Source organism: Hypanus sabinus, chromosome 10 (genome assembly GCF_030144855.1).
Source record: "Hypanus sabinus isolate sHypSab1 chromosome 10, sHypSab1.hap1, whole genome shotgun sequence".
Taxonomy (NCBI): Eukaryota; Metazoa; Chordata; class Chondrichthyes; order Myliobatiformes; family Dasyatidae; genus Hypanus; species Hypanus sabinus.
The window spans coordinates 124,449,806-124,476,490 of NC_082715.1; the positions used below are offsets into that span (position 1 = coordinate 124,449,806).

A 26,685-nucleotide genomic window follows, 5' to 3' on the forward strand; every position below is an offset into this window, starting at 1 on the left:
CTCATCTCTCGTTTATTTTTTTATTTTCTTGAGAAAGTTTTTTTCTATCCACTTTGATATTGTTTGTTAGCTTGCTTTCATATTTTACCTTTTCCCTCTTCATGATTCTTTTAGTTGCTTTCTGTAAGTTTATAAAAGCTTTCCAAACCTCTATCTTCCTGCTAATTTTTGCTTTGTTGTATGCCCTCTCATTTGCCTTTACGTTAGCTTTGACTTCCCTTGTCAGTCACGGTTATACTATTTTGCCATTTGAGTATTTCTTCATTTTTGCAATGCATCTGTTCTGCATCTTCCTCATTTTTCCCAGAAACTCACGCCATTGCTGTTCTGCTGTCAACCCTGCCAACAGCTCCTTCCAATTTACTTTGGCCAACTCCTCTCTCATGATACTAATTTCCTTTACTCCACTGAAATACTGCTACATTGGACTTGACTTCCTCCCTAGCAAATTTCAAGTTGACCATAACCATATTGTGATCACTGTCTCCTAAGGGCTCTTTTACCTTAAGCTCTTTAATCGCCTCTGGTTTATTACATAACACCCAATCCAGTATAGCTGATCCCTAAGTGGGATCAATGACAAACTGCTCTAAAAAGCCATCTCATAGGCATTCAACAAAGTCACTTTCTTGAGATCCATTACCAAATTTGATTTTCCCAATCGACTTGCATGTTAAAACATCCCTTGACTTTTCCCCTCATTCAGATGCAACCCGTTCCTTTTGTACAGGTCATACCTCCCCCAGAAGGGATCCCCATGATGCAAGAACCTGAAGCCCTGGCCCCTGCACCAGCTTCTCAGCCACATATTTATCTAAGAATTTATTGGAAGCAGAAGTGCTGCTGTCAGAGCTGGTATGTAATTCATACCTCTCCTGGCTGCCCAATGGAGCAGCATACATTCATACCAATAATCTCAAACAGTGGTGCAGTGCGAAGAACAGGGGCTCCCAACTTCATTACGCCATGGACCAATAGCATTAAGAAAGGTGTCTGTTGACCCCAGTTTGGGAGCCCCTGGCTGAGAGCTTATCACTCAGTCCTCTTCTCCCGCTCTCTAATATGCGTCTCTGTATCTTAAAAACAATTTAAGATGTTATTGAATACTTAAAAGCATGACCACATCCCCTCAGTGGAATGTGCGTGCACAGGCAAGATCAAAACTCTACTTCAAAGAGAAAAGTCTGGGCCAGATTACAGCCATTACAAATAAATAAAAGCACAGCCAGCTTGCAATTCAGCAGGGAAAAGTCTATTAATATTCCTTTGTCAGCACGGGTTCCTTGGGTAAAACTAAAACCCATTAATGTGATATTACGTATTATGGCAACTCCATAACCAGCAATTATCACACCATTTTTAAAAACAAATGTAACAATTGGGCCAAAGTTTCAAAATGTATGACTTTGTAAAATCCCTTTCAGGATATGGCAGCTTGGAGAAAAGCATTGATATTTCCTTCATTACTTTTACTGGAACAAGTCTTTCAGTGTTCATATCCTCATATTCAGTTGATGCCCAGATGTGACCAACCTGTCTGCACTGGATACTCGCAGTGGCTCCCAGTCCAGAGGCTTGGGCAGATACATTTGTAGCGGTTCACAGCGTCCACACAGGTCCCTCCATTCTGGCAGGGGTTGCTAGTGCACTCATTAATTTCTGTAAGAGAAACTAAACAGTGTTGGTAATTGCTTTGTTACTGAGATGCAGTCATGTGAAGTTATGGGAGCAGGTGGTGGATGGCTGTATGAGCAGCCGGTGTACATCATAAGTCCTAGTTATGTGACCACTCATGCCAGGCAGAGAGTCTCTGAAGAGCATTGATAATGGCCGGGGTCATCCATCTTGTAAAGTCACTGCCCAGAAGAAAGCAATGGCAAACCACTTCTGCAGAAAAATTAGCCAAGAGCAATCACGGTCACGGAAAGACCATGATCACCCATGTCATATGACAGGGCACATAACGAACGAACGAGTGAATCGAGATGCAATGAAAAGCTTTTGTTTACATACCATCCATACCCAGGTACATTAAGGTAGGACTGAAATAAGTATTACAATTACAGAGAAAGTGCGGTGCAGGTAGGCAAATTAAATGCAAGAGCCACACTGAGGGAGATTAAGTGATCAAGTGATTAAAAGTTTATCTTTTCGTATATGAGAAGACACGATGAAATCACTGCTCAGGTGAAGGTTCATTCAGGTTTTTAAAAAAATGTTTCTGGGTTGGGGATGTTTCTGGGATGGAGTTCCAGAGATGTTCCTGAACCATAGAACTGTGTAGCACATGGAGACTAATTGGACAGCGACACTGAAAACATTGTACAATTAACTCCACTTGCTCTTTCCCCAAATCTGTTGCATTTAACTGTTCACATTTCTTTGAAGGTTGTGGTTGAACCTAAAAGAAGATATGATTTTGAAGAATACTCCACCAGTGAAAATGTCCAATGTTGACCAACGTGGCCACCTCTCACTTCTCCTGAAAGACCTCTCCATGCAGGGTTTTGCTCTTTCGGTCAAAGTCAACTAGATCAAATTTCTTCCCACTCTGATGTTTGGTCTGAACAACTGAACCTCTTGACTCTGCCTTGATGCTTTTATGCATTGTTGCTGCCACATGATTGGCCGATTAGATATTTGCATTAACAAGCAGAGCGACGGGTGTACCTAATAAAGTGGCCACCGAGAGTACTTGAGCCGAGAGCCCATCACAGAGTGCCTAGCAAAATGACTGCACTGTAGGAATCTGCATTGTTGCACTTGTAGTTTCTAATTTCACATTGATACAAAACACCAGTTGGGTCAACAGTTTCACAGTGTCATCATGAAAATTGTCACTTCAATGACTTGAGTACAAGATCAGTCTTGCAGTGAGGTGTTAATGAAGTTTCTGAATAGGATCCTGGGGTTTGTGGCTAGAACAGTTAGGTACACAAGTACACAGTATGCTGTACTGCTTTGGGACCTCATCATTATACCAGGATCACACTTCATTACCAGTTTTTGACACAATGCCCCCTTTGTATCCAAGGCCAAAGTCCTGCAAATGCTGAAAATCTGAAATAAAAAGAGAAAGCACTGGAAATGTTCAGTAAACCAGGCAGCATCTGTGTGGAAGGAGAAACTGAGTTAATGCTTAATGCTTCTGTTCAATGTCCTTTTATCAGAGGTGGGAGGAGTCTGAAATAAAACAAGCTTTAAGATGCAGAGAAAGGGAGAAAGGCAAAGAGAGCCATAGAGAAAGGGTACAGAGCAGGGGAAATGTGTTGGCACAAGCAGTGGCAGTGCCAGTTAAGATTGGCATAAGGTTAAGGGCAAAGTCAAAGTAAGCTTATTATCAAAGTACGTATAAGCTACCTGGAAATTCATTTTCTTGCAGGCATTCACAGGAAGATAAGGAAATACAGCAGAATTTATGAAAACTACAGATAATCAAAGACGGGCAAACAAGCAGCGTGCAAAAGAAGATAAAATATACAGACAAACAACAAATAATACACAGAACATGAGTTGTAGAGTGTTTGAAAGTGAGCTTGGATGTTGTGGAATCAGATCAGAGTTGTGGTGAGAGATGTTATTCATGCCGGTATAGGAGCTTCATGGTGTAGGGTAGTAACTGTTCCTGAACCTGGTGATGTGGGACCCAAGGCTTCTGCAGTTCCTGTCCAATGATAGTAGCAAGAAGAGAGAGCATGGCCTGAATGGAGGGGGGGGGGAGGGGGTCCTTGATGATGGATCCTTTCTTGAGGCAGCGCTCCACGTAAACACGCTCAATGCTGGGGAGGGCTTTGCCTGTCTCTAACCTTCTGTTCTATATCACACCATGACCCAACCAGTTAGGATGCCCTGCACCATACATCTATAGAAGTTTACCAAAGTTTTGGTGACTGGCCGAATCTATGCAAAATTCTGAAAAAGCAGGGGTACTGCCTTGTTTTCCTTGTAATGGCACCTACTGTGGTGAACGACATATACCCGTCTGGACATGCCCCCTGCTGACTGCTCCTGTGGCTCCTCCCACAGACCCTGGTATAAAGGCGATCAAGGCCTGAGCCCGGCCTCTCTGTCTCCAGGATGTAGTGTGGTGGTCAACTACTGCTTGTTCCTTCTTCCAGTCAATAAAAGCCGATATCTCGCCTTTACGTCTCAGAAAGAGTTACTGATGGTGCATCACCTACGTGCTGCCCCAGGACAGATCCCCGATATGAAAATACTAAGGAATTTAAAACTACTAACCCTCTTCACCACCGATCTCCAAATAAGGATTTCATTTGATCAAGGATATCCACTTTCTTCCTCCTTGTAGTCGCTCATCAGCTCTTTGGGTTTGCTGAGATTTACATCCTCCCTCCTACGTGCTGATTCATCACCACCTTTGATTTGGCCAATGACAGTGGAATGAAATCAAATTCAAATATGGCAGTGGCCCTGTGCTGAGCAGGGGGCTGAGCATGCGTCCCGGTGGTGTACCTGTGCTGATGGTGATCGTGTCATACCACAGCCCTGCACCAGCTTGTCTGAAATGGCAATACCGATTAAACCAGCCCTACCACATGACAAGTAAATATAGCAGTGGCACTGGAATCAGACCATCACCACTTCATTCTCCTGCAGAAATTATTAATCTGTCCATTCTTTTTACAGTTCTAGGCAAAGGTGAGTCAGCTTATCTTCCATTCCTGGTTGGCATCAGCCCATTAAGGATCAACTGCATTGTGTATGGATGGGATTTTCATGTCTTCAAGACTCGTGTCTAAGAGGCCAAAATTAGAAATAACGAAACCCAGAAGAGACCTCAAATGGGAAATGGTGACCACCATATCCAATTGCAGAGGGATTTTTTCCCTGTGTTGTCATGCATTGCATTGTATGGCTGCTGCCAAGTTAACAAATTTCACGATATATGCCAGTGATATTAAACCTGATTCTAATATCCTGTTACTGCATTGCTAATCAGCTACCAGTCTGGAGGTAGTCCAAGTAAAGGGATAGATTAATGTGATGAATATTTCTCCTAATATAAATTTAATTCTGTTCATTCAAGTCCTTTCAAGTTGACAAACTCCATTGACCTGCTCTGCTTTTAGAAAGGAGGCTTTATAAACACCGCTATAAACACAGCAGCACAGCAAGTAACCCTGCTCCCTCAACTCCAGCAACCCAGTTTAATCCCGATTTCCGCTGCTGTCTGTGTGGGTTTTGCATGTTCTCCCTGAGACTCTGTAGGCTTCTTCTGGGGTGTCCTGGTTCCCTCCGCTAATCCTAAAGATTTGCAGGTAAATTGGCCACTGGAAATTCCTCCGGCGTAAATGCGTGGCAGGAGAACGGTGGGCTTATGAATGGGAGTAAGTGAGGGGGTGGGATTTAGTAGGGAGGTGGTATGAGGTGGGTAACCTCTTTCTATGGGGAAGAGATAAAATGAGCCAAAGTTCAGGAGCTTTACAGATGGCAAGACACTAACTGGACAGAAGTGCCAATAAATAATCAGGAGGTGTCACTCTTCCTCACCCCTTTAACTTATTCTCTCACACAGCTCCATCAATTCCCCTTTGATTCTTTTTCCCCTAACATACACTAGGGCAATGTACACCAGCCCATTAGTGCCTCTGGATTATTCTGCCACATCTGCACTGGTAGATCAACTGACCAACCTCCACATCTTTGGGCTGTGGGAGGAAACCGGAGCACGAGGGAACCCGCAAGGTCATGGGGCAAACATGCAGACGGCTCCTACCTCAGCAGCAAACCCGGGTATCTGGAGCTGAGAAACAGCGGCACTACTTGCTGTGACACCATGCACCCAGTGAATCAGCCACTTCCTCACGTGCTGTGACACGTGCAATGTCCTAGGGTCTCTGATCCATTCAGGGGGGCTGAAATTAGGTTTAATCCACTCAGACTCTTGTTCAAATTCTCGGCTTTTATTCTGATCGGAGATCTCTTTGATGTGAATGAGGTTTGTATTTCTGCAAGGCATTTTGCTTTAATCTAACTTTTGCAATCATTTACATAATTTTAGTTATTAGAAAACATTTTCAAAGCAATTATTAGTAATGTTTAAGTAATTCACACTCTTTAGGTTTAATACTGTGGATTTTAAATGGTCTGAGAATGGTGAGACCCAAGATATTGGAACTGTAGCAGTTGAGATTTAGTGCTCAGTAGGAACAGGTTATTGAGTCACAAAGTAAAATACAAATGCTCCATTTAAACAGTGAGGGAAAGGGAGGGTAATAAGCTGATATAAAGGTTTACTAGGAACAGTGGCAGAGGTCCTCTCAGGAAACCTCTGCAAAATGTAAGATTGTTTGTGCTGGGTTTACAGGAAAGGAGGAGGCCACAGACCCCTCAGTTAATGGTAGGGGTCCAGGGCATTAAAGAAAGAGTTGGGAACCCTTGCAGTGAAGTCTGATTTGCTGATCATGTGCACTTCAACAGTCTGGGCAGCTGCCATCAAACTGCCCTTTTCCCTTAAGAATCAGGAAGGAATTTCTACGCAGCAAAGTAGCATTAGGAAGGTAGTGGAGTTGATATTGAATCATCAGGTTATGCCACTACTGTGTATAAAGTTTTGGTTGTGTTGAAGCTGGAGTATGACAAGATATGAGCTTCAGAAAGGATAGACTGGGCTCAGAATGGACATTGCACAAACACACCAAATCTAGAATGTATAAAGGGTAATGTCATGAAGTTCCATAGACCAGCACTGAATTTCTTTGAATTCAGAAGACTAAGAGGATGACCTAAGAGACTGCAAATAGATTTAGTGGGGTAACCAACAAGACTACTTTCCCCAAAAGGTGGGTTAGGAAACAGGCAACATAAACAAGATTTTAAGAAAAATATTTCAGAGTAACTTCAAGTACAAACAGGGCATTGCCAACCTGGAACTCTCTTCCCTGTAAAGCCAGAGATTGAAAGTAAAAGGTTGACTTGTATGCGGTTATGTTAGAGGACAGGAGTATTCGCGGCTAAGCAAATACAACCAGCCTTGAATGAAGCAAGCACCTAAAGGTGCTGAATAACCCGGTCCTGCTCAAACTGTCCATTTGCCATCTTGGATGGCAGCTCCTTTACTGCTTCTCATGGGATTTAGTTCACAACAGAATGGGCTACACAATAACGTTCAGACAGATGAGCTAAACCCTGCACAAACTGCTACACAGAGCTCTCTGAAGCCGACCATCTGTGCAACATCCGCACAATCACCCCACCCCTGCAGACGAGGCGCAGAAGCCATCAATAGCATGCCTGGAATAGCTCCGGACTGTTGGACCATGAAGTTATTGGAATGAAATGTCTGAAACCATTAGCCCAACGTGACTTCCGAAATCCGTCAAGGCTGGTGGCTGGCTTGCTGTGCGAGTGAGTGCAGGTCGCCTCACGATGGCCAAGGCTGCCTGATGGGGAAGCTCTGCCTGGAATGTGGAAGAATGCGTTTATCATTCCGCTGAGGAAAGACAAGCGGGTGTTCCCACGTGGGAAATGCAAAGCCGGTTTACTTTAAGCGTGTGATCTTCAAGCTGGCTTTGATCAGAGTGATCTTCTGTGACTAGCAACACCAGAAAAATCAAATCTTCAGAAATCTAGGGGCTATTGTTAAACTTCGTCGGCGGTTTTACTTAAGGAGTTGAAGCAAGAGAAGGGCTCCCGTGTTCAATTTGCTCTTTAGCTATCAAAGAAAGAAAGTTGACTCCGTGAACTAACCATATGCATATTCATTAGCAAGTATTATTTTAATGGAAGCATTAACCCATACATTACATCTTATATTAAAAAGTGGATAGAATGCTTACATTCACTGTTTCTGTTAGAGTAGAGTCACCTAGGCTTTTTTAAAATGTATGTTTAAGGTTAGTTATTTTGTTTTTGATTGATAAGATTTATTTAAAAAAATGGCCTACCTGGAAAATAATTTTGTTTCCCTAATAAGCTCTAAGTTTCAATCAGACAGAATCTACATTTTCAGTCACGGCCTTCAGTGTGCCAGGCCAGGCTTTCTAAACAGTCACAGAGCGAATAGATGATAGAGGTAAAAAGGAAAAGGTTGGAAGAATAGATGCTAAAGTATAATGGGGGCGGGGGAAACAGATGAAAGAAATTTAAGAGTTTGTAGAAGAAATAGTTAAAATAAAGCCTGAACTAACTGTGAATGGGGACCACAATCTCTTTTTTCACAGATGTGCTGTGGAGAGCATTCTGACGGGCTGCATCACTGTCTGTTATGGAGGGGCCACTGCACAGGACCAACCGAAGCTGCAGAGGGTTGTAAGCTCAGTCAGCTCCATCTTGGGGTGCAGTACTGAAGAAACCTTCAAGGAGCAAAGCCTCAGAAAAACAGCATCCACTATTAAGGACCATCCCCCCCCCCCCTCACCTACCCCACAAGGTCCTCTTCTCATTGTTACTGTCAGGAAGGAGGTACAGAAGCCTGAAGGCACACACTCAACTAACAACCCTGACTGGTAAAATGAAATTGTTACCGAACCAGCAATGAAGAATCCTTCTATGATGGTATCCCTGAGTCTCCATCTGGGGACATGCGTGACTGACAGTGATGAAAACCGAGAGGAAGCTACTGACATGATGAAGGAGGTCCTGGACCATCACCACAGAGTTGGAGGATCTTCTCGCTGGCCTAAAAGCCAGTGGCATAATGGGCAGTAAGTAGGTAATCTACATGTTCTTTGAGGATCCAACAAATGGGGCGGTGAGGAGGAGAGGGAAGGAGTAACATTGTGTATTTTCAAAAATCCGGTGCCTGACGGAACTTCACAAGAGTGCTGACACAATTTATCAGCAGAGGAGTAACAAACAACGCTGGGGGAACTCAGCATGCGGAGCAGAATCTGTCGAAGGAAAGGGACTGTTGACATCAAGTCAAAACCCTGCATCAGGAATTACATACCCCCCCAATCCCCGGCCCCATACACGCTGCTTCACCCATTAAGATCCTCAGCAGATGTTTTGTTGCTCCAGGTTCCAGCATCTGCCATCTCTGGTGTCATCATTGATAGAGGACAGTCTTACTGACAGAAGACACACAGCCAGGCTAACTCAGTCATTTTCATGTTTCCAACCTGTAACTAATGGGATTGGGTGCCAGGGTGGAGACACGTCTCTCTCAAAGGAGGTGTAAGGTGCTCCTTCCCTCTGCAAGCCTGCCGGTCACCCTTGAGCAAGGTGTAGCACCTGCTTATCCCCCACTGCCCCCCCCCCGCCAATCAGGGTCACATGAAGACGTAGGAGTAGGTGGTGGATGGTTGTCGAAGCTGCTGGTGCATATCACAAGACCTGGTTAGGTGACCACAGATGCCAGGCAGACAATTTCTGAGGAGTAGCAATAACGGCTGGGGTCACCTGTCTTGTAAAGACACTGCCCAGAAGGAGGCAATGGCAAACCACTTCTGTAGAAAAGTTTGCCAAGAACAATTATGGTCATCGTCAGATAGAAGACCAACATTGCCTACATCATATGAAAGGGCACACAAAATTGTTGAACTAATGGAATACCCGGGAATCAGATCTGGAATTTCAACTATTTACAATAATGACTTGGTCATGAGGGAACCAAGTGTATTGTACAGAAAAGTGCTTATGTAAAGGTAGACGATAATAGTTTCTGCAAAGGTTAAAAATAAATTAAGCGAGGGGGCAAAAAAATTGGCAGATGGGAAACAATCTGTGGATTAGCTTACTTTGGTGGGGAAAAAGAATCAGAATGTTGGTTGAGATTCTGATTCTGAAATTACAGGGAGAGGAATTGTACATTTATCACTGGAAGGTAGCAAGCAGATTCAGTAATTAAGGCAAATGGAAAGCTGGCCTTTGTCACAAAATCAGATGAAATATAAATATAGTTGCTGAGGTAAATCATTGCAAAGGACATGAGAGGTTTTCAGGATAAAGATAGCGAGGATACCAATAACTTTTTTGGGAGAAATAATACTTGTTCCTTACGAAGGTCCTGGGCAATAAATAATCAGCCTGGATCTCAGGGGAACTCGTATACTCTTCTTCAAAATAAGGCTGTCATGTCTTCTGAGGAAAAAGCCTGTCCTGAAGAACAGCACTTTCGGCGGGGGCCCTCTTCCTCACTCCACTGAAGTGAAATATGTTGAGTCTTTAGAAGGGACAATTCACTGACCGAGGGGGGAGAGAGGTAACAGGAAACCACACCTCATTCCTAGAGGACCGGAAGATGTATTCAACTAGAAGTGAAGAGATTAACATCTCCGCACGTCAATCCCCACCGTCAAGACATACCCCTTCACCACTCCAACACCCCAGCTCTACCATCATCCCTGTTCTGCCCACCACACAACACCCCTCAATCACCCCCCACAGCATCACCCCAGACCCAACACTTCCCTACCATCACCCCAATCATCCCACCACTAACGTCCCCCCATAATCTTCCCGACCCCATTACCATCACCTCCACCATCTCTCCAGCCCAACACTATAACTCTCACCATCTTCCTCACCCTACCACCATCACCCCATTCCAGCCAACCATTACCATAACCCTCACGCAGTTATCATCCACCACTGTCATCCAACCCTACCTCATCACCAGCCCACCATTACCATCAGTCCCAGCCCAGCCCCACTGCTCCACCAATCACACTTCAGAGAAAGCCGCCCACCCCGACAGGATAACTCATCATTGCCGTAGCTTGCTCGATCCAGAAACCAGCCACGGCAGTGATGAGTCTCATCTTTAGTCTCTGGATTCCTGCTTCCTTGTCTTAAGCGAATGACTGGGGATCTTGGTCACGCCGTGCCAACCTATGGTGAAAGGGTGAGGAGAGTTACCTGAGCAGTTAGCCCTCTCCCCCGCCCACCGACCGTTGGGCTGACACACTCTCGTACTTGAGCCACTCAGCTGATATCCGGGCTGGCAGACGAAGTGGACTTCGTGGTCCGTTCTATACTTGGAGCCAAACTTCTTGCCGTGCCTGGGAGCCTCCAGAGGAGGGCACGATAACACTGAAACAAACAGAGAGAGGGTGGTCTGAGCAGGGCTCACATTCTGCACACCCGAGGAGCTTCTGCCGACCATCATTGACTACAAGTCATACATGTAATGGCCTGGTTCATACTTTTAGTGTTATGCTGGCTGTGTTTCATTTAGCAGTTCTGTGAGAGCAGTCTGTTCTGCGTTCAGCTTGTTTGGATCATTGTTGAAGACAAGAGATGAGGAGAAACGTGTGCCACCCAATAAGGATGGTCGAAGTAAGCGGAGGTTTCTCTGGTGAGGGCCACTAAGGTTGGACTTGGGGCTTTTGTTCAAGAGGAGATGAAGAGGGAAGACACAGGAGAGAAGAGGTAGTAGAATTCGACCTGGAGCGGGTCCATGATTCAACAAAGCCAGGGGTGAGATCGATTGAGGATCGGTGACTACGGAGAAACTCTGAGCTCCAACTTGTGCACATTTGACTGTTTCATTAAAATGGGCCCTTTTTTTTTAGTTATTTTCTTTGCTAACCCTTTAGTCAAATTAAGATACATAAATATAATCCTTTAATCATATGCGATTATTTTGTGGCATTAATTTGTAACGGGGTAGCAAATTAAAAAGCATCCACACAAACAGGGATTTGGGGTGGGATCAAGCGCGCCTCAGTCTCACGAGTTTAGTTGGGCTGGAGGCTGTCTTCCCTAGATTTATACAGGCAGGGAAACCAGGGGATCTCAAACAGTAAACACACAAACATTTGAAGATCCAGTAGCTGTTTGTGAGGCAAAAGAAAAATAAACCTGCTGGAGGAATCCAGCTGGTCAGGCATCATCTGTGGAGGCAGAGGGAAGGTTAGTGTTTGGGTCGAGACCCTGCCTCAGGGTGTCTACCATTGCTCTGCCTCCACAGATGATGCCTAACCTGCCAAGTTCCTCCAGTAGTATGTTTCTTACTCCAGGTTACAGCTCCTGAGTTCCTGTGAAATATGAACTAGCCTAAAGTGGCTGAAACTAACAGCGTCAGTGCTGTTGGAGGCAACAGACCCATGGAGAGGACTAACTTTTGAATCGAGTGTTCCCCAATGAACCAGAGCTGACAGCTGCACAATGACAATGAACATTCTTTGGTACTGATGAGATTAACCCTTACCGCACCTCATCTCTCCTCCATTCCTTCTCTTCATGAGTTAAACAGCTTATAAAAGACTGAGAGTGCAGACCATAATAGGTGTATGAAAAGCAAGAGAGGCATGGGTTTAAGGTGAGAGAATGGATTTATAAGGGGGCTTGGATGAGTTCGTGCTTTTTAAAACAGAATGATTGATATCTGGAACGCGCTACCACAGGAAATGGCAGGATCTGTTACAATTATAATGCACGTAAACAGGCAAGATGTAGCAGGATATAGCCCTAAAGCAAGCAAATGGGAGAAAGGTTTGCATGAACATGAAGGGCTGAAGTGCCTTATTCTGTGGCGTGCAACTCTCTGACTCTGTGAAAGTGCGGGAGGTGCCGCATAAGGTGCTGAGGGCCGGAGGCAATGAGGGTGCATGAAAGAGCACTGGCAGCTGAAGTCAATGCGTTGTACAAGTCCATGAAGGGAAGAGAGTAGCTAAACAGTAGGTTCAAGTTCAAAATTAAGTCCAGGTTTATCATCATTCAACAGCACACATGTGTACTACTAGAGGAAACAATGTTCCTCTGGACCAATGCCCACAACTGGGTACACGTAACTCATAAATTAATATTACCACAAATAACCAAACAAATAAGTTAAGACTTGCAGTACTTGGTGCTGTTAATATCCAGTAGTGTCTTAAGGTCACAAGAAAGACAAAGGATGAACAATTACACCATTAATTGGAACCGGAGTGACCACTGCCACTGGACGTGCCACCATCTTGGACATGTTTTATCGGAGGCTAAAATGGCTGCCTGAGTGTGGAAGCGAAAGATGTACAGTACATCTCCAGGGAAACATACAGCATGGAGACAGGCCTTTCAACCCATCAAGTCTGTACCTACCATCAACCACCTATTTATGCTAACCCTACGCCTATCCCATTCTATTTTCCCACATTCCCATGGGTAGAGAGAAGGTTCATGGGAAACTGAAGGGTCTTAAGGTAAATAGTCACCTAGACCAGGTGGTGTACATCCAAGGGTTCTGAAGGAGGTGCTGAAAAGATTGTGGAGGCATTAATAATGATCTTTCAAGAATCACTAGTTCTGGTATAGTTCCAGAAGAATGGAAAATTGTAAATGTCACTCCACACTAGGTGAAGGGGCAGGTAGTTTTGAAGAAGTAGAAGGCTACAGAAGGATTTAGACAGTTTAGGAGAATGGGCAAAGAAATGGCAGATAGGATACAGTGCCGGGATGTATATGGTCTTTGGTAGAAGAAATAAAAGTGTTGACAATTTCCTGAATGGACAGAAAATACAAATGAAAACTGAGGTGGAAAAGGTCTTGTGAGTCCTCGTGCAGGATTCCCTAAAGGTTAATTTGCAGGTTGAGTCAGTGGTGAGGAAGGCAAATGTGATGTTAGCCTTCACTTCAAGAGGATTAGAATATAAAAGCAAAGATGTAATGTTGAGACTTTAGAAAAAACACTGGTGAGGCCTCACTTGGAGTATTGTGAGCAGTTTTGGGCCCCTTATCTTAGAAAGGATGTGCTGAAAATGGAGAGGATTCAAAAGAAGGTCACAAGTGATTCCAGGATTGAATGGCTTGTCATATGAAGTGTTCTTGATGGTTCTGGGCCTGTATTCACTAGCATTCAGAAGAATGAGCAGTGACTTCATTGAAACCTATCAAATGGTGAAAGGCCTTGATAGAGTGGATGTGGAGAGGATGTTTCCTCTGATGGGAGAGTCTAAGACCAGAAGTCACAGCTTCAGAATAGAGGGGCAACCTTTTAGGATAAGGATGAGGAGGAATTTCTTTAGCCAGAGAATGATGAATCTGTGGAATTCATCAGCACAGGTAGCTGTAGAAGCCAAGTACTTATGTATATTTAAGGCAGAGGTTGATTGTTCAGGGCATGAAGAGATACGGGGAGAAGGTAAGAGACTGGGACTGAGAGGAAAATTGGATCAGCCATGATGAAATAACAGAGCAAACTGAACAGGCTAAATGGCCTAATTCTGCTGCTACATTTTATGGCCTTATGGGTTCTACCATGCACCTACAGGCCAGGAGCAACTTACAGTGGCCAATTAACGTAAAACCTGCATGTTTCTGGTATGCAGTGGAAAGAAGAACTTCCTGATGAAACCGACATGGTCTCTAGAATACAGTAACGTGTAAATATCAGAGAGGCAGTACAGAGGCCAGGATTGAACCTGGAACTGTGAGGGAGCAGCTCTAAAGGCTGAAAGGGAAGCAAGGTATAAAAAAGACATGAGGTTTTAGAAATGAGAAACAGAGAGAGTGGACATAGAAGGGCCCACAGGCCCAGATGAAATGTTTCCTGGGCTCTTAAAAGAAGCAAGGGAGGAAACAGCACAGGCTCTGAGTATTGTCTGCCAGCCCCAGAGGGGTGGTGCAGGACAGGAAGGCTGAATGTTGTCACCGTTTCAAAGGGGAAGAAAGTGAGAGACTGACTAACTGTAGGTTAAAGAGGCAGTGAGAGCTTGAAGCCAGGGACAGATTTAAACATCAAACTGAAGTATTAACTCTCCCTCTGAAGATCAGAGAGGCCTCCATTGGACATTGCATCCTGGCTGTCTAGATATGCATGCCAGGGCAGTAGAATACAGAGAGCAAGTTGCTGTCCTTGTAGCAGGCTCCCCTTCTCCAAGCATCCGATGAGCCCAAAGGAACGGCGGAGCCCGACACAGTTTGGTACCACCAGCTTCGCAGGAGTTGCCAGTCAGTGCTGATCTCAGCATGGCACTGCCTTAGGGATTCCAGCTCCAGACTCCTCCCCCCAGGGTTTACTCCCAAAGCCTTCCCCATGAGTAAATGTAGCCGCAAGGCAGCAGGAGTTTGGGATCAGAATTTTCCTGTTCCCGGACGAGCTGACAATCCTTGGCTGATGAGCCCCATTTGCACGGAGCAAATGGTTTTAAAGCACAGGTAACCCACTTCTATCCCTTCCCAAGTCAGTAAAAATGGTTCTGCCAGGGCCACATGTGAAAGCCTGGAACTGGACTTGGTTGTCAGTGACCATTTGAGATGCGCGCTACTGGGAATATTTAATAGGTAGTGGGAGCTTGTCCCCACTACCTTCTCACTAGGCTATGACAACCTTAAGGAACTCTGAGATATTATCCGACTTACTGAGAGGTTCCTGTATATTTTGTTTTTATTTCATACACTCAACATCTCTTTTTGTTTGATGTTCATCAGCTGTGAAAGGGGATGAGCGTGCCCAGTGGTGGTGAGCGAATACAATTTTTGCAAATTAGGGCAGCAGAAATTTGGAAGAGCTCAAATTTGTTTTGGGTGGAAGAGGGAAGACCAGCCACAAGTGACACCAATGAGCGGAGATGGATAAGAAAGCATCAGGTTTTGGCTAACATCCAAGCAGATCTACCACTCAGTAAGTTATTCAGTGCCTTAAGTGACAATTCTCTCTTGTTCAATGGTACCGGATACATTTTGGTGTCCATTTTTCTACAAAGAATTCTAACATTTACAAAATACTTTCAGAGAAATGAGCAGAGCATGCTGTTACAAAAACATCTCCAGTTTTGACCGGAAATTGATGGGAGACACCTGTGGTTTGCAGGACCCAAGAACATCTGTTGCCGGACAATACATTTTTTTTAAATGACACAATTTTATCTGAACCAGGAGTCATTGCCTACACTCAGAATAATTTTGTTCAAATATACAGTGCTAAATTTAGATCTACTCAGTAAAGTAAAAGCTTTTAACCAAAGCAAGGTCGCTTCTGGGGAAAATGCTAATGGATAATCTAAGATTTACGGCTTTTTGGAGCAGTTAGAGGCAGATTACAGAAGAATAGAGACTCTTTAGCAATCTACAGGCAAGGAAACCGTTTTATTGATATTTCTATTGGCTACAGGCTGTTGGGAATAAAGCTATTGATGGCATAATCAGCAATACCTTCCCCCTCCCTCCGCTACTGCTTTTGGAGTTTTGTGCCCAGTTCCAGTCTTTGTGCTAGGAAGGATGTCAAAGCCCTTGAGAAGATCCAGAAACGATGGTGTGGAATGGCTTCAAGGATGAGGCATTTCAGCTATAAGATTGGTGTGTTGCATCCAACTGGGCCTCTGTTTTAGGAAGGATGTGAACGGCTGAGAGAAGATGCGGAAACGGTTGACTAGAATAGTTCCGGGGATGTCATCAAAATTGCTGGCATTTGTTGCATTAACTGTCTGAATTGAAGGGACATTTTGGAATCAATGATACAGGTGGGAGTGACATCACGTGTAGACTAGATGGGTTTATAACAACAGTCCCATAGTTTTGTGGTTTTTGTTACTGAGACCAGCTTTCTTTTTCAAATAATATCTAGTTTTATTTAATTTTTTGAATTTGCCTGTTCATAGCTACCACAGAGGGATTTGAATTCCCATCTCCCTGTTATCGCCTTGCACCTGCTTTCTAACATTTCTCTACAGCACACAATCAAGTTCTGCTATGCCACAATCATGTTGAATGTAGAATAGGCCCAGAGTGTTCATCTGCCCTGTTCTGCTTGTATTATCAACATATACTTTATTAGGAGTATGAAGAGATTTGGCATGTCAACAAATACACTCAAAAACTTCTATAGTTGTGCCGTGGAGAGCATTCTGACAGGCTGCATCACTGTCTGGTATGGGGGTGGTGGGGTGGTGTTACTGTACAGGACCGAGAGATGCTGCAGAAGTAATGATTCAGGCTGATGACCTTCAGTAAGAATTCAGGCCAAAGTGGATTTTAACAGTATTTTAACTTCTATATAGTCTTATTTTTGCTCAATCTCTGTTCAAATGAGTGCAATTTGGGAGGAATGGTCCCGGTTGGGAGCATTTTTAAACCAAGGCAAAAAATTCAGGAAAATTTGATTAGGACTCTATGTTGTACTATACCCACAGATTTTATCTTCAGCTGACACTTTAGCACTGAAGTGCATTCAGGTGGTGAGGAAAATGTTTTGTGATGACATGCTACAGCTGACATTGGTAAAACTGAACTTGTGTATGGTTCAAGTTGCCTAGCTGTAGGAGAGGTGTTATTAAGCTAGAGAGTGTCTAGAAAGATGTTGCCTGGACTGGATGGCTCGAATTTCTTCTATAGCTGTACCGTGGAGAGCATTCTGACAGGCTGCATCACTGTCTGGTATTGGTTGGGGGGGGGGGGGGGGGCTACTGTACAGGATGAAAGAAGCTGCAGAGGGTTGTTAATCTAATCAGCTCCATCTTGGGTACTAGCCTACAAAGTACACAGGACATCTTCAAGGAGCGGTGTCTCTGAAAGGCAGCGTCCATTATTAAGGACCCAGGGCATGCCCTTTTCTCACTGTTACCATCAGGAAGGAGATACAGAAGCCTGAAGGCACACATTCAGTGATTCAGGAACAGCTTCTTCCCCTCTGCCATCCGATTCCTAAATGAACATTGAACCCTTGAACACTGCCTCACAGTTTTTAATATACAGTATTTCTGTGTTTGCATGTTTTTAATATTCAATATACATACACTGTAATTGATTTACTTATTTATTATTACTACTTTTATTTTTCTCTTTTCTATATTATGTATTGCATTGAACTGCTGCTGCTAAGTTAACAAATTTCACATCACATGCTGGTGACAATAAACCTGAATCTGATTCTGAATTATAAGGAGAAATTCGAGAGGTTGGGTTATTTTCCTTGGAGTGTAAGAGGCTGAAGGGTGAACATCAGTACATAAAATAATGAGGGGCATAGATACATTGGATGGTCACAGTCCTTTTCCTAGGATAAGGGAAAAATAGATGAAAAAGATTTAAAGGGGACTTGAGGGGCAAACTTATCACAGGGTGGGTTTCTGGAATGGGGCGCCAGAAGAAGCTGCTGAGGCAGAACTATTACAAGATTTAAGAGATCTGGACTGATAGGGTATGGATCAAACGCGGTTAAATGGGATTAGCTCAAACAGGATCCTTGGCCAGCCTGGACAAGTTGAGTAGAAGGGTTTGTTTCTCTGCTGTATAGCCGTGGCTCTACGAATACACAAGGTTGAACTAATGTGGAAATAGGAACAGGAGCAGGACATTCAGCCGTTTGAGACTGCTCCCCTATTTATCAAATTCACAGCTGATCTTCTGCCTAGCACCTTTGTCCACAACTACCCCATCAACTACTATCCAGGGATCTATTGATCTGTTTTGATCTCAGTGGTTGAGCATAGCCCTCGGGCTTGGAGAACTCCCTGCCATCTTGGTCTTGGTCCTAAATGACCTGCTCCTTATTCTGAGACTGTAGGCCTAGTTTTCAACTCCTTGCCCATGAAAAACATCATCCCTACATCCAACCCACGGTGCTTCTAAGTTTCAATGGTGCCCCCTCTCCTTCTTCTGAATTCTGCAGAACATCCGCTCAGTCTTGCCCCATACGCTAAATATGTAACCAGTCTAACGAACTTTGCTGCACTCTTTCGGCGCTGAGAATACTCGTTTTCCGGTGAGGAGACTGAAGCAATGCTCAAGTGTAGTCTCAGACTCTCCATATGATTCAATCATGGTATCTTCCTCTCCTCTCAGTCCTCTTGCCAGAAAAGGCAACACAATATTTATTCTCCACGTTGCTCGTCCAACCAGAGTTTAAAATTTCAGTGGCTTGTATAGTATGGGAGGTTACTGAGGTCCCTTTGTTCATCAACATTATCCAGTCCCTCACTATTTAACAAATCATTCAGTTTTTTTATAATATACAGTAAAATGCACAACGGTATGTTTTTTTTTTCAAATTTTATTCCATCTGCCTAGGTCTCACCAACTCATTCAACTTTCCCCATTATCATCTTGAAGATACTTAACGGCTGGGAGGTATTGATGGGAATTTGGAGATAATAAAACAGGATAACTGTAAGATTGGTACTAACAGGTGGATGATGGTTGGTGCTGACTCAGTGGACCAAATTGTCAGGTCTGCACAGGCAGGCACCTCCCAGTCTCCACCCAGCTAACTGGAGTCACCTGCAGCCTATTTAAACCCAGCTCTCAGCCACACTTTTGTTCACTGATCAAACCAACCAGCCTCAACCAGCTGCTCCTAGCCTTCAGTTACCTTGTTGCCTGTGGTGTTTACTTTCTGTTCTCTCTTGCTTTGTGGCCCCTTGTGGCTTGTTACTTTTCAGCTTATTAGTAAGGTATCATTTATCGCTAAAAACATCTCCACTGCACTGCCTTTGGGTCAGGCCTCCTCTACACGATGGGGGAAACCAACAATTGACCCAGCAGAGTACGGATGCGTAAAGGAAATCACCTGTCGACAGGAGCGTGCGACCCAGAAGCTGCAGGGAAACCATCTGCTCGCCACTCTCAACAAACTTTCCACCTAGGTACAGCAATCCCACGCCAGTCAATCTCCTCCCTCAGGGCCATGGATTCCAGTGCCCGAATGCCTTGGATCCCCCAATCCAGTGCCACAACTTCCTGTCCCAGTGCATCTTACACTCAGAGCTACAACCATCTCTGTATACTACAGACTGGGCCAAGATCGCCTTTGTTATTCCTCCCCTGACTGGGCGAGCTTTGACCTGGGCTGCTGCCAACTGAGACAATAAAACCACTATTTGTAACCAGTATGATTTCGCTGTTGGGATGCACTGGGTTTTCAACCATCCTGGAAGTGGAAGGGGGTGTAGCGGTCGATACTTTGCCTGCATCAAGGCTTACTCTCGGTGATGGATTACGCTGGAATCCAGGACCCTCGTGCTGAGAACAGCTGGAACGTGGAAATGCTGCTGGCTCGTTGCCATCACGGTCCCTCCGAGCAAAATAAAGATGAGCTGGCCGCCCAGGAGATGCCCACCAACCTCAAAAGCTTCGTCACACTGGCCCTTGAATTGAAAAGCGTCTTATGGAACTACCCCCCAAATCATCAGCCAGAACCCCAGTTCTGTTCCCAGAACCATTTCAGGCTGCAGGAGCCTCTTTGTCAACGCCTCCGGAACTCATGCAGTTAGGAAGAGCTCCCTTATAACCTCAGGGGCATGTGCATCGGTGGAGAAATAGTGTGGGTGCCTACTGATCACTGGGGAAAAAGGCAACATCAGATAGAGACGAGGGGCCTTCTGTCTGGTAAGCTACCCCCAGCCCCTTGTTCCAGCACCATAACCTAGCTCACTCTATCTGTCTCTTTCCACACCCCAACGGCTCTATGCACACAGGGGGGCCTGGTGGATTCTGGCACAGCAGGTAATTTTCTGGACTGGACTCTTTCTCACTCGCCCCACCAAGCTGTATTTAGACTGAGGGGTAGGAGTTTGTTGAACAAAGCCTGTGGGACAAAAGTGCTCACTGCTAAGCCTAAATCCAGAATTAGCATTTTGACATAAGTGTCCTTGCTTTCTAGGCGTGTCAGGCCCAGTTGAATGATAGACGCAGTGGCACCTGCCAAGGAGTGGTCCTGTTGGTAAGCATATTGGTGAGTGTCATTGTCAGCCATTCAAAGCACTTCATGACAATAGGCATTAGTACCACTGGCTGGGAGTAGATAGTGAAATCACAGTCTTTTTTCCAGGGCTGGAGAATCGGGAACTGGAGGGCACAGGTTTGAGGTGAGAGGGGAACTTTGACATCCAGAGGGTGGGACTGGGTGGGCACCTCTTGCATCCACAGGATGGTCAGAATATGGAATGACTGTTCAGAGAATGTGGTTTGGGCAGGTACATTAACTCTTAAAAGGTACTTCTAATGCATGGATTTTACTATATTTAAAATTTAGCGATAGAACATGGAATCCAAACCAGGTTGACAGATTAACCCTAACTAAATCTCGGAGCAATTTACAATTAATCTATTCAGTGCATCTTTGGACTGTGGAGGATACTGGAGTACCCAGAGGAAACCCACGCATCCCATAAGGAGGACGTACAGACTCCAGGATTGAACTCCGAGTTCTGATACCCCAAGATACAATAGCATTGAACTGATCACTACACTACTGTGGTGCTTAGGAAAGGATTAGAGCAGGAGCTCCCAATCTGGGGTCCATGTACTCTTCGGTTAATAATGGCATAATAAAGGTTGTGAACCCTGGCTTAGAGGGATATGGCTGAAGCACGGGTAAATGGGACTATCTCAGATGAGAATCATGGGCAATATGGACCAATCGGGCCAAAGGGCCTGTGTTATTCGATTCTATAACTCCTTGACCAACAGCGCAATGGGAGTACCATTACCAGCAGGTCTGCCGTGGCTCCTGAAGGTGGCTCTGCTTCTCAAGGGCCCTTCATATTGGCCCTTGCCAGTGATCTGAAACATTACTGTTAAACAAAAATCGGGAGGTGTACCTGATCGCTGGTTTGCAGTTGGCTTGGTCACAGAGAACTGCAGGGCAGAGAGTTTGGCTTTCATGGTGCGGATTCCATCAGAAAAACGTGTTTCTTGCCCTTTCAACAACTGTTGCATTTGTCGGATTGCGGTTAACACCTTTTGTCTGCTCAGACAGCCCTGTACATTGGGGAAAAAAAAACAAGCCGGTGAGTTCAGATAAGATGCTGAACGTTTATGCTCCGGAGGCTAAGGAAGTTCAGCACACTTACGAAGGCCCTCGCCCGGCTTAGAGTTACCACCAGAAAGCGTCAGATCTGGATGAGCCACAGCAACTGCTCCGCCCAAGATCACAAGAAATTGCAGAGTTGTGAATGCAGCCCAGTCCTTCATGAAAACCGTTCATCCTGTCTACACTTCCTGCTCCCTCAGGAACATGATCATTAACCCCTGCTATCTGAGTCATTCTCTCTTCTTCCCTGTTCCACCAGGTAGAAGCTACAAAAGGTTGAGGACATATACCACCAGGCTCAAGAACAGATGTATCTCACTATTGTAAGACTCTTGAATGAACCTCTTGCGCAGTTGAATTCCTGATCTCCAGATCTACCTTGTTGCGGTCCTTCCACTTTATTCGCTTGCCTGCACAGCTCTTTCCCTTCCCTGCAATGGCAACACTGTGTTCTGTATTCCGATTTCCCACCACTCCCCTTTTGTACCAACTCAATGTAAGGAATGATCTGTCTGAATGGAATTCAAACAATGTTTTTCACTTTATTTCAGTGCATGTGGCATTCATAAACAAATTAATTTCTTTTAAAAAGCCTGCAGAATAAATAGCACATAGTACCTGGATTTGGACACCCTATGCACACTCAGACCACTTAACCCATCTTGGGAAAAACAGCCACTGAGGTCTCATGATAATAACATCACCACAAGATTAAAGGCAGCAGACTGAATTCAGGATACTTTTGTAGATACTTGTTGGCTGGCACGAACAGTGAGCTGATGGGCCTCATTCTGTTCTGTATGACTCTACGTCTTTCTGAAAAGGAGATGAAAGTTGCTATTTAAATGTACTTTTTCATCAACTAGCACCAACAACAGATTATAAAAATATGCACAGCACTAGAAGAACTCAGCGGGTCAAATAGAATCTGCGAATGCAGAAGAAATAAGTAGACGGATGGGGTCAAGGTCCTGCCTCAGAACCGAGAGAGAAGAGGAATGGTTGCCAGTGTGTTGCAACATGGGAAGGTAGGACAGGGGATGGCAGATGGATGAGGAAGAATGATGACCAGATGGAACCCGAATGGAAGGAGTAATATCTCACATTCCGCTTGGACATCTTGCAACCTAATTGTATGAACACTGAATTTTCCAAGGAGACAGAAGGTACTGAAGCTGCTGGAATCTGCAGTGACACCTAGAACTGCTGGAAGAACTCAGTTGGACAAAGAGCATCTTTAGAGGAAAATGGACAGTCGACATTTTGGGTCAAAACCCAAATTGAACTGTTGAAGGGTCTTCATCTGAAGTTTATTCCAGGTGGAAGCAATGGTTGGTAAGACTGTGGTGTCAGAAGGGACTCTTCTTGTACTCCAGGCCTGTACGACAAAAGGAGGAATTTCAATGGAATGTGAAAGTAGACAACATGATGACTAATGAGGTTGAGGAGGCAGACATTGAGATAGAGAAAACGTGAGCAGTGATGTAGGGTTTGTGGGAATTGTGCTGAAAGCAAGGTGTTAGGCTGGAAGAGACAATCTACCAAATACCTTCTTATTATCAAGATATTCAAATACAGAGTATAGTTTGTCACCATTGTCTTACATGATATGAAATCTGCGTTTTTACGGCAGCACCACAGCGCTAAGATAAAATTATTGCACAGTAAATTACAAAATAAATATGGAGTGCATAAAAAGGGGGGAAATGTGATAGGTTTCCAGGGGGATAGTCATATGACTAGTTGAAACAAAACCAGAAAATTCTTGAATACACAGTAGGTCATGCAGCATCTATGGAGGGGGAACAGAAGGTTTCAGGTCATCTGTGTCACGGTGTGGGTTGACAATATCGGAACCTAAGTGCAGAGGAAAGACAGAACTCTAATGTAGAGATGGTGATGAGAGCTTATTCATAATAATTCCAAAAGAACATCAGTGGCTTGGCCAAGCAACACCAGGAGAAGTAACATTCTCAAAACCAGGACCCCGTAATTAGCGCTGATCAGGCCTCCGCTTAAACAACACAAGTAACACGGATTCCCTGAGCATATCAAAATAAACTTAACAAGCTTAAGCAGAAGACTGCATTACAATGAGCCAGCTGCTCGAGAAAAACACGAGGAGCCGTAAACGATTGATGACTTCTGTTAAGTAACAAGGAGACAGTTCAGGTGCTCTGAAAACCTCAGAGCCCAATGCTCTGTGGCGCCCCGCACCGGTGCAAAGAACTCAAAACAATTTGTTCCTCTCTCTGCTGCTGCTGCATGGCCTGCAGAGTCCTTACAGCAGTTTCTGTTTCATTTCACACTTCCAGCTTCAGTGGAATACGGGTAGTGTTGGTGTAATGATTTTAGATCACCAGAGACCCGGATTCAATTCCGCCATTGCCTGTAAGGGGTTTGTACGATCTCCCGGAGACTGTGTGGGATTTCCCCCACATTCCAAAGATGTACAGGTTAGAAGGGTAATTGGTCACATTGGGTGTAATTGGGCAGCCCAGATGCAGTGGGCTGGTTACTGTGGTGTATCTCTAAGTAAAATTTTTTAAATAAAAATAAACGTGCAGCATTTTTCTGATCAATGGCGGAGCCAGAGGCACAGTTCCACACACCAAAGTGGAATTGAGTCTGTAATCCAGTGCAGTAAAGGGCCAGAATCCAGTGCAATAGAGAACTTGAATCTGATGCAAAGAGAGTCTGGTAGAAATCAGACAAGAGGTCATTATAATAGGAGCTGGAGCCCAGGGGAAGGCAGACCACAATGAATGGACCCATGGAATAATGCATCTGCACCTCGTGGAATGGAACCCAGTGGATTATGGAGCATGCATGCAGTTAGAAAGAAGCCAAACTATCTGGAATGGAGGAAAGCGCTCAGTGCAATAAGGACCAGACCCGTGAACGACAAACAGGGCTCCGTGAACAAGAGGGACATTGAGTGCAGTAAGTCATTTCTCACTGGAACAGAGGACAAAATCACAATGGACACACCAGACAGAGGGAAACACACGGGACAGAGGGCCAGTGCGATAGGATAAAAGACGGTCAAGCTGAGTGAAATGGATGACCAGAGCCCAGTTCAATGGAATAGTTTAATGCAGGAGTTCCCAACCTACAGATCCCTTGGTTATTGGCATTAAGGTGTTTGGGAACTAATGGAATGGGGACCACAGATGAGTGGGACTAGGGGGAGCAGCACTTCTTACATCTTTTGGAGAATGTCTGATTCTCTGGTCTCCAGTGGACTAGAGAATCAGAGCTGGAAGATGCAGAGGATGAGAACATTTGGAAAAGAGGATCAAAATCCAGGCGGTTAGGGGACTGGAACTAGTACAGCTGGAACCAGGACCAGAACTGAGTAGAAATCCAGTGGACAGGAGCAGTGGGACAGAGGAGCAGGGCACGGCGCAGGACAGCAGAGCACGGAGGGTCAAAACAGCCGGCATAGAGACCAGACCTTCATGACCACAGTGTAACAAGTGAGTAGGTAACCAATAGGCAGGAGATAGAGGATCCGGCGCCAGTAAAGGACCGGGCACTGGTCGAACGGGGAACGGGAAGGTGGTGGAAAAGTGGCGTGTCCGCCCTCCCTTGCCACTGTACCCGGGAGGGCTGCTGTCGCTGGATGCCGTGTTACCACCGTGTCCACGGCAATGCCCGGCCATTTTTCTGTCGTCCGGCATTGTACTGTAACTGAGGGGCAATTTCATAGTCGAGTACACTATACGCTTCTCAGACATTGAAAAATTGGTCAGCATTGCGTATATAATCTCGGGTGATGAGGCTCGTTATGAAGCCAACAGCGTCAATACCACTGGACCAGAAACAGGGGGACATCTGCAGATGCTGGAACACACTGAACCAGAGCGCCAATCAGCCTGCCTTTTAGGGTTAATAGGGGCATTTCAAATCAACGCATTCCAATACCTACGGTGGTGCCAGAGGTGTTGCGAGGCTTGGAAGATTAGTTCAAACTTGGAAGATTAGTTCAAACGCACAAACTGATGAATTACACAGGACAAAAAGCGGTACCGGCAGACACATCCATCAGTAAGCACTCTGCGCTACATTACTCGTTCCGAACTGTTCCGCGTTCTCTCACAACAACGCTAACGGCGCGGACTTGCCTGTGCAGCCTGCGACGGGCAGAAGATGGGGATCAGCAGGTATAGGAGAAGACAGCACGGACCACTGGGGACCATATCTCCTCCGCTCGTTTACTCCGTTAGGTGCGAGCTTCCTTCTAACCCCGGGCGCGGAAAGACAACTGCTGGCGTCCAACGGCAGGTGCATTCAGACTGAGTGGGGTCGGGTCTGGAGGTTGCTAACCTTTACCCCTCACAACCGACTCGTGAGGCTGCTGCTGCGGGAGTGGATTGCCTCCTCCCGGACCCAGTGAAGGATGTCCCAGGTTTCCCGGCAGAGTGACAGTGTCCCGCCTACTTCCTGGAGATGGACGGCAGAGGAATGTAAAACAAGAGCATGGTGGCTTCGATCATAATATGATCGTCCCTAAATAATGCACCGCCCTTTAAAAACGCGCCGCGATTATCAAATCAGCTTTATTAGCCCTGACGTGCCCCGAAATAGATCCTTTTGCGACAGCAGTCCAGTACAGGTCACGATAAACTACAAAAATAAATAATTAGTGCAAGAAAGTAATGACACGGTAGTAAATTATAAACACGAGAAAACCTGCAGATGCTGGAGATCCGAAGCAACACTCACAAAATGCTGGAGGAACCCAGCAAGTCAGGCAGCATCTATGGAAAAGTGTAAACAGTCGAGGTTTGGGTTCGTGACCCGTAAGACGGTGCGTGAGGGGAAGAAGGCTCGGCAGGAGGTGATAGGTGAAGCCGTGGGTGGGAAAGGTTAAGGGCTGGAGAAGGAGGAATCTGATTGGAGAGGAGAGTGGACCATAGGAGGGGATCCAGGGGGTGGAAGTAGTGCCATTGACCGTGGAGAAGAAGCTGTTCCTAAACACAAGAGGTTCTGCAGATACTGTTCTTAAATCGTGGAGCGGGATCGTCAGGTTCCCGGTACCTCCT

At 45.1% G+C, this 26,685-nt stretch overlaps 1 protein-coding gene across 4 annotated transcripts in view; it reads right to left on the minus strand.

The window, feature by feature from the left end:
* The window catches only part of LOC132401075 (fibulin-7), a 53,123-nt gene extending 26,653 nt beyond the window's left edge, over positions 1 to 26,470 (minus strand). Inside the window, exons 1-4 of one of the 4 annotated variants that reach the window (XM_059982876.1) lie at positions 26,366 to 26,470; positions 21,426 to 21,585; positions 10,822 to 10,995; positions 1,534 to 1,659 (exon numbers count right to left, since the gene is read on the minus strand). In XM_059982876.1, the coding sequence (XP_059838859.1) occupies positions 1,534 to 1,659; positions 10,822 to 10,995; positions 21,426 to 21,543 (418 nt within the window). In that variant the 5' untranslated portion in view covers positions 21,544 to 21,585; positions 26,366 to 26,470. Of the gene's footprint in view, positions 1 to 1,533; positions 1,660 to 10,821; positions 10,996 to 21,425; positions 21,586 to 22,255; positions 22,438 to 25,764; positions 26,304 to 26,365 lie in introns of those variants that run through there. The other 3 variants (XM_059982874.1, XM_059982873.1, XM_059982875.1) reach the window with 3 other exon arrangements.
* Between the last annotated feature and the right edge of the window lie 215 nt (positions 26,471 to 26,685).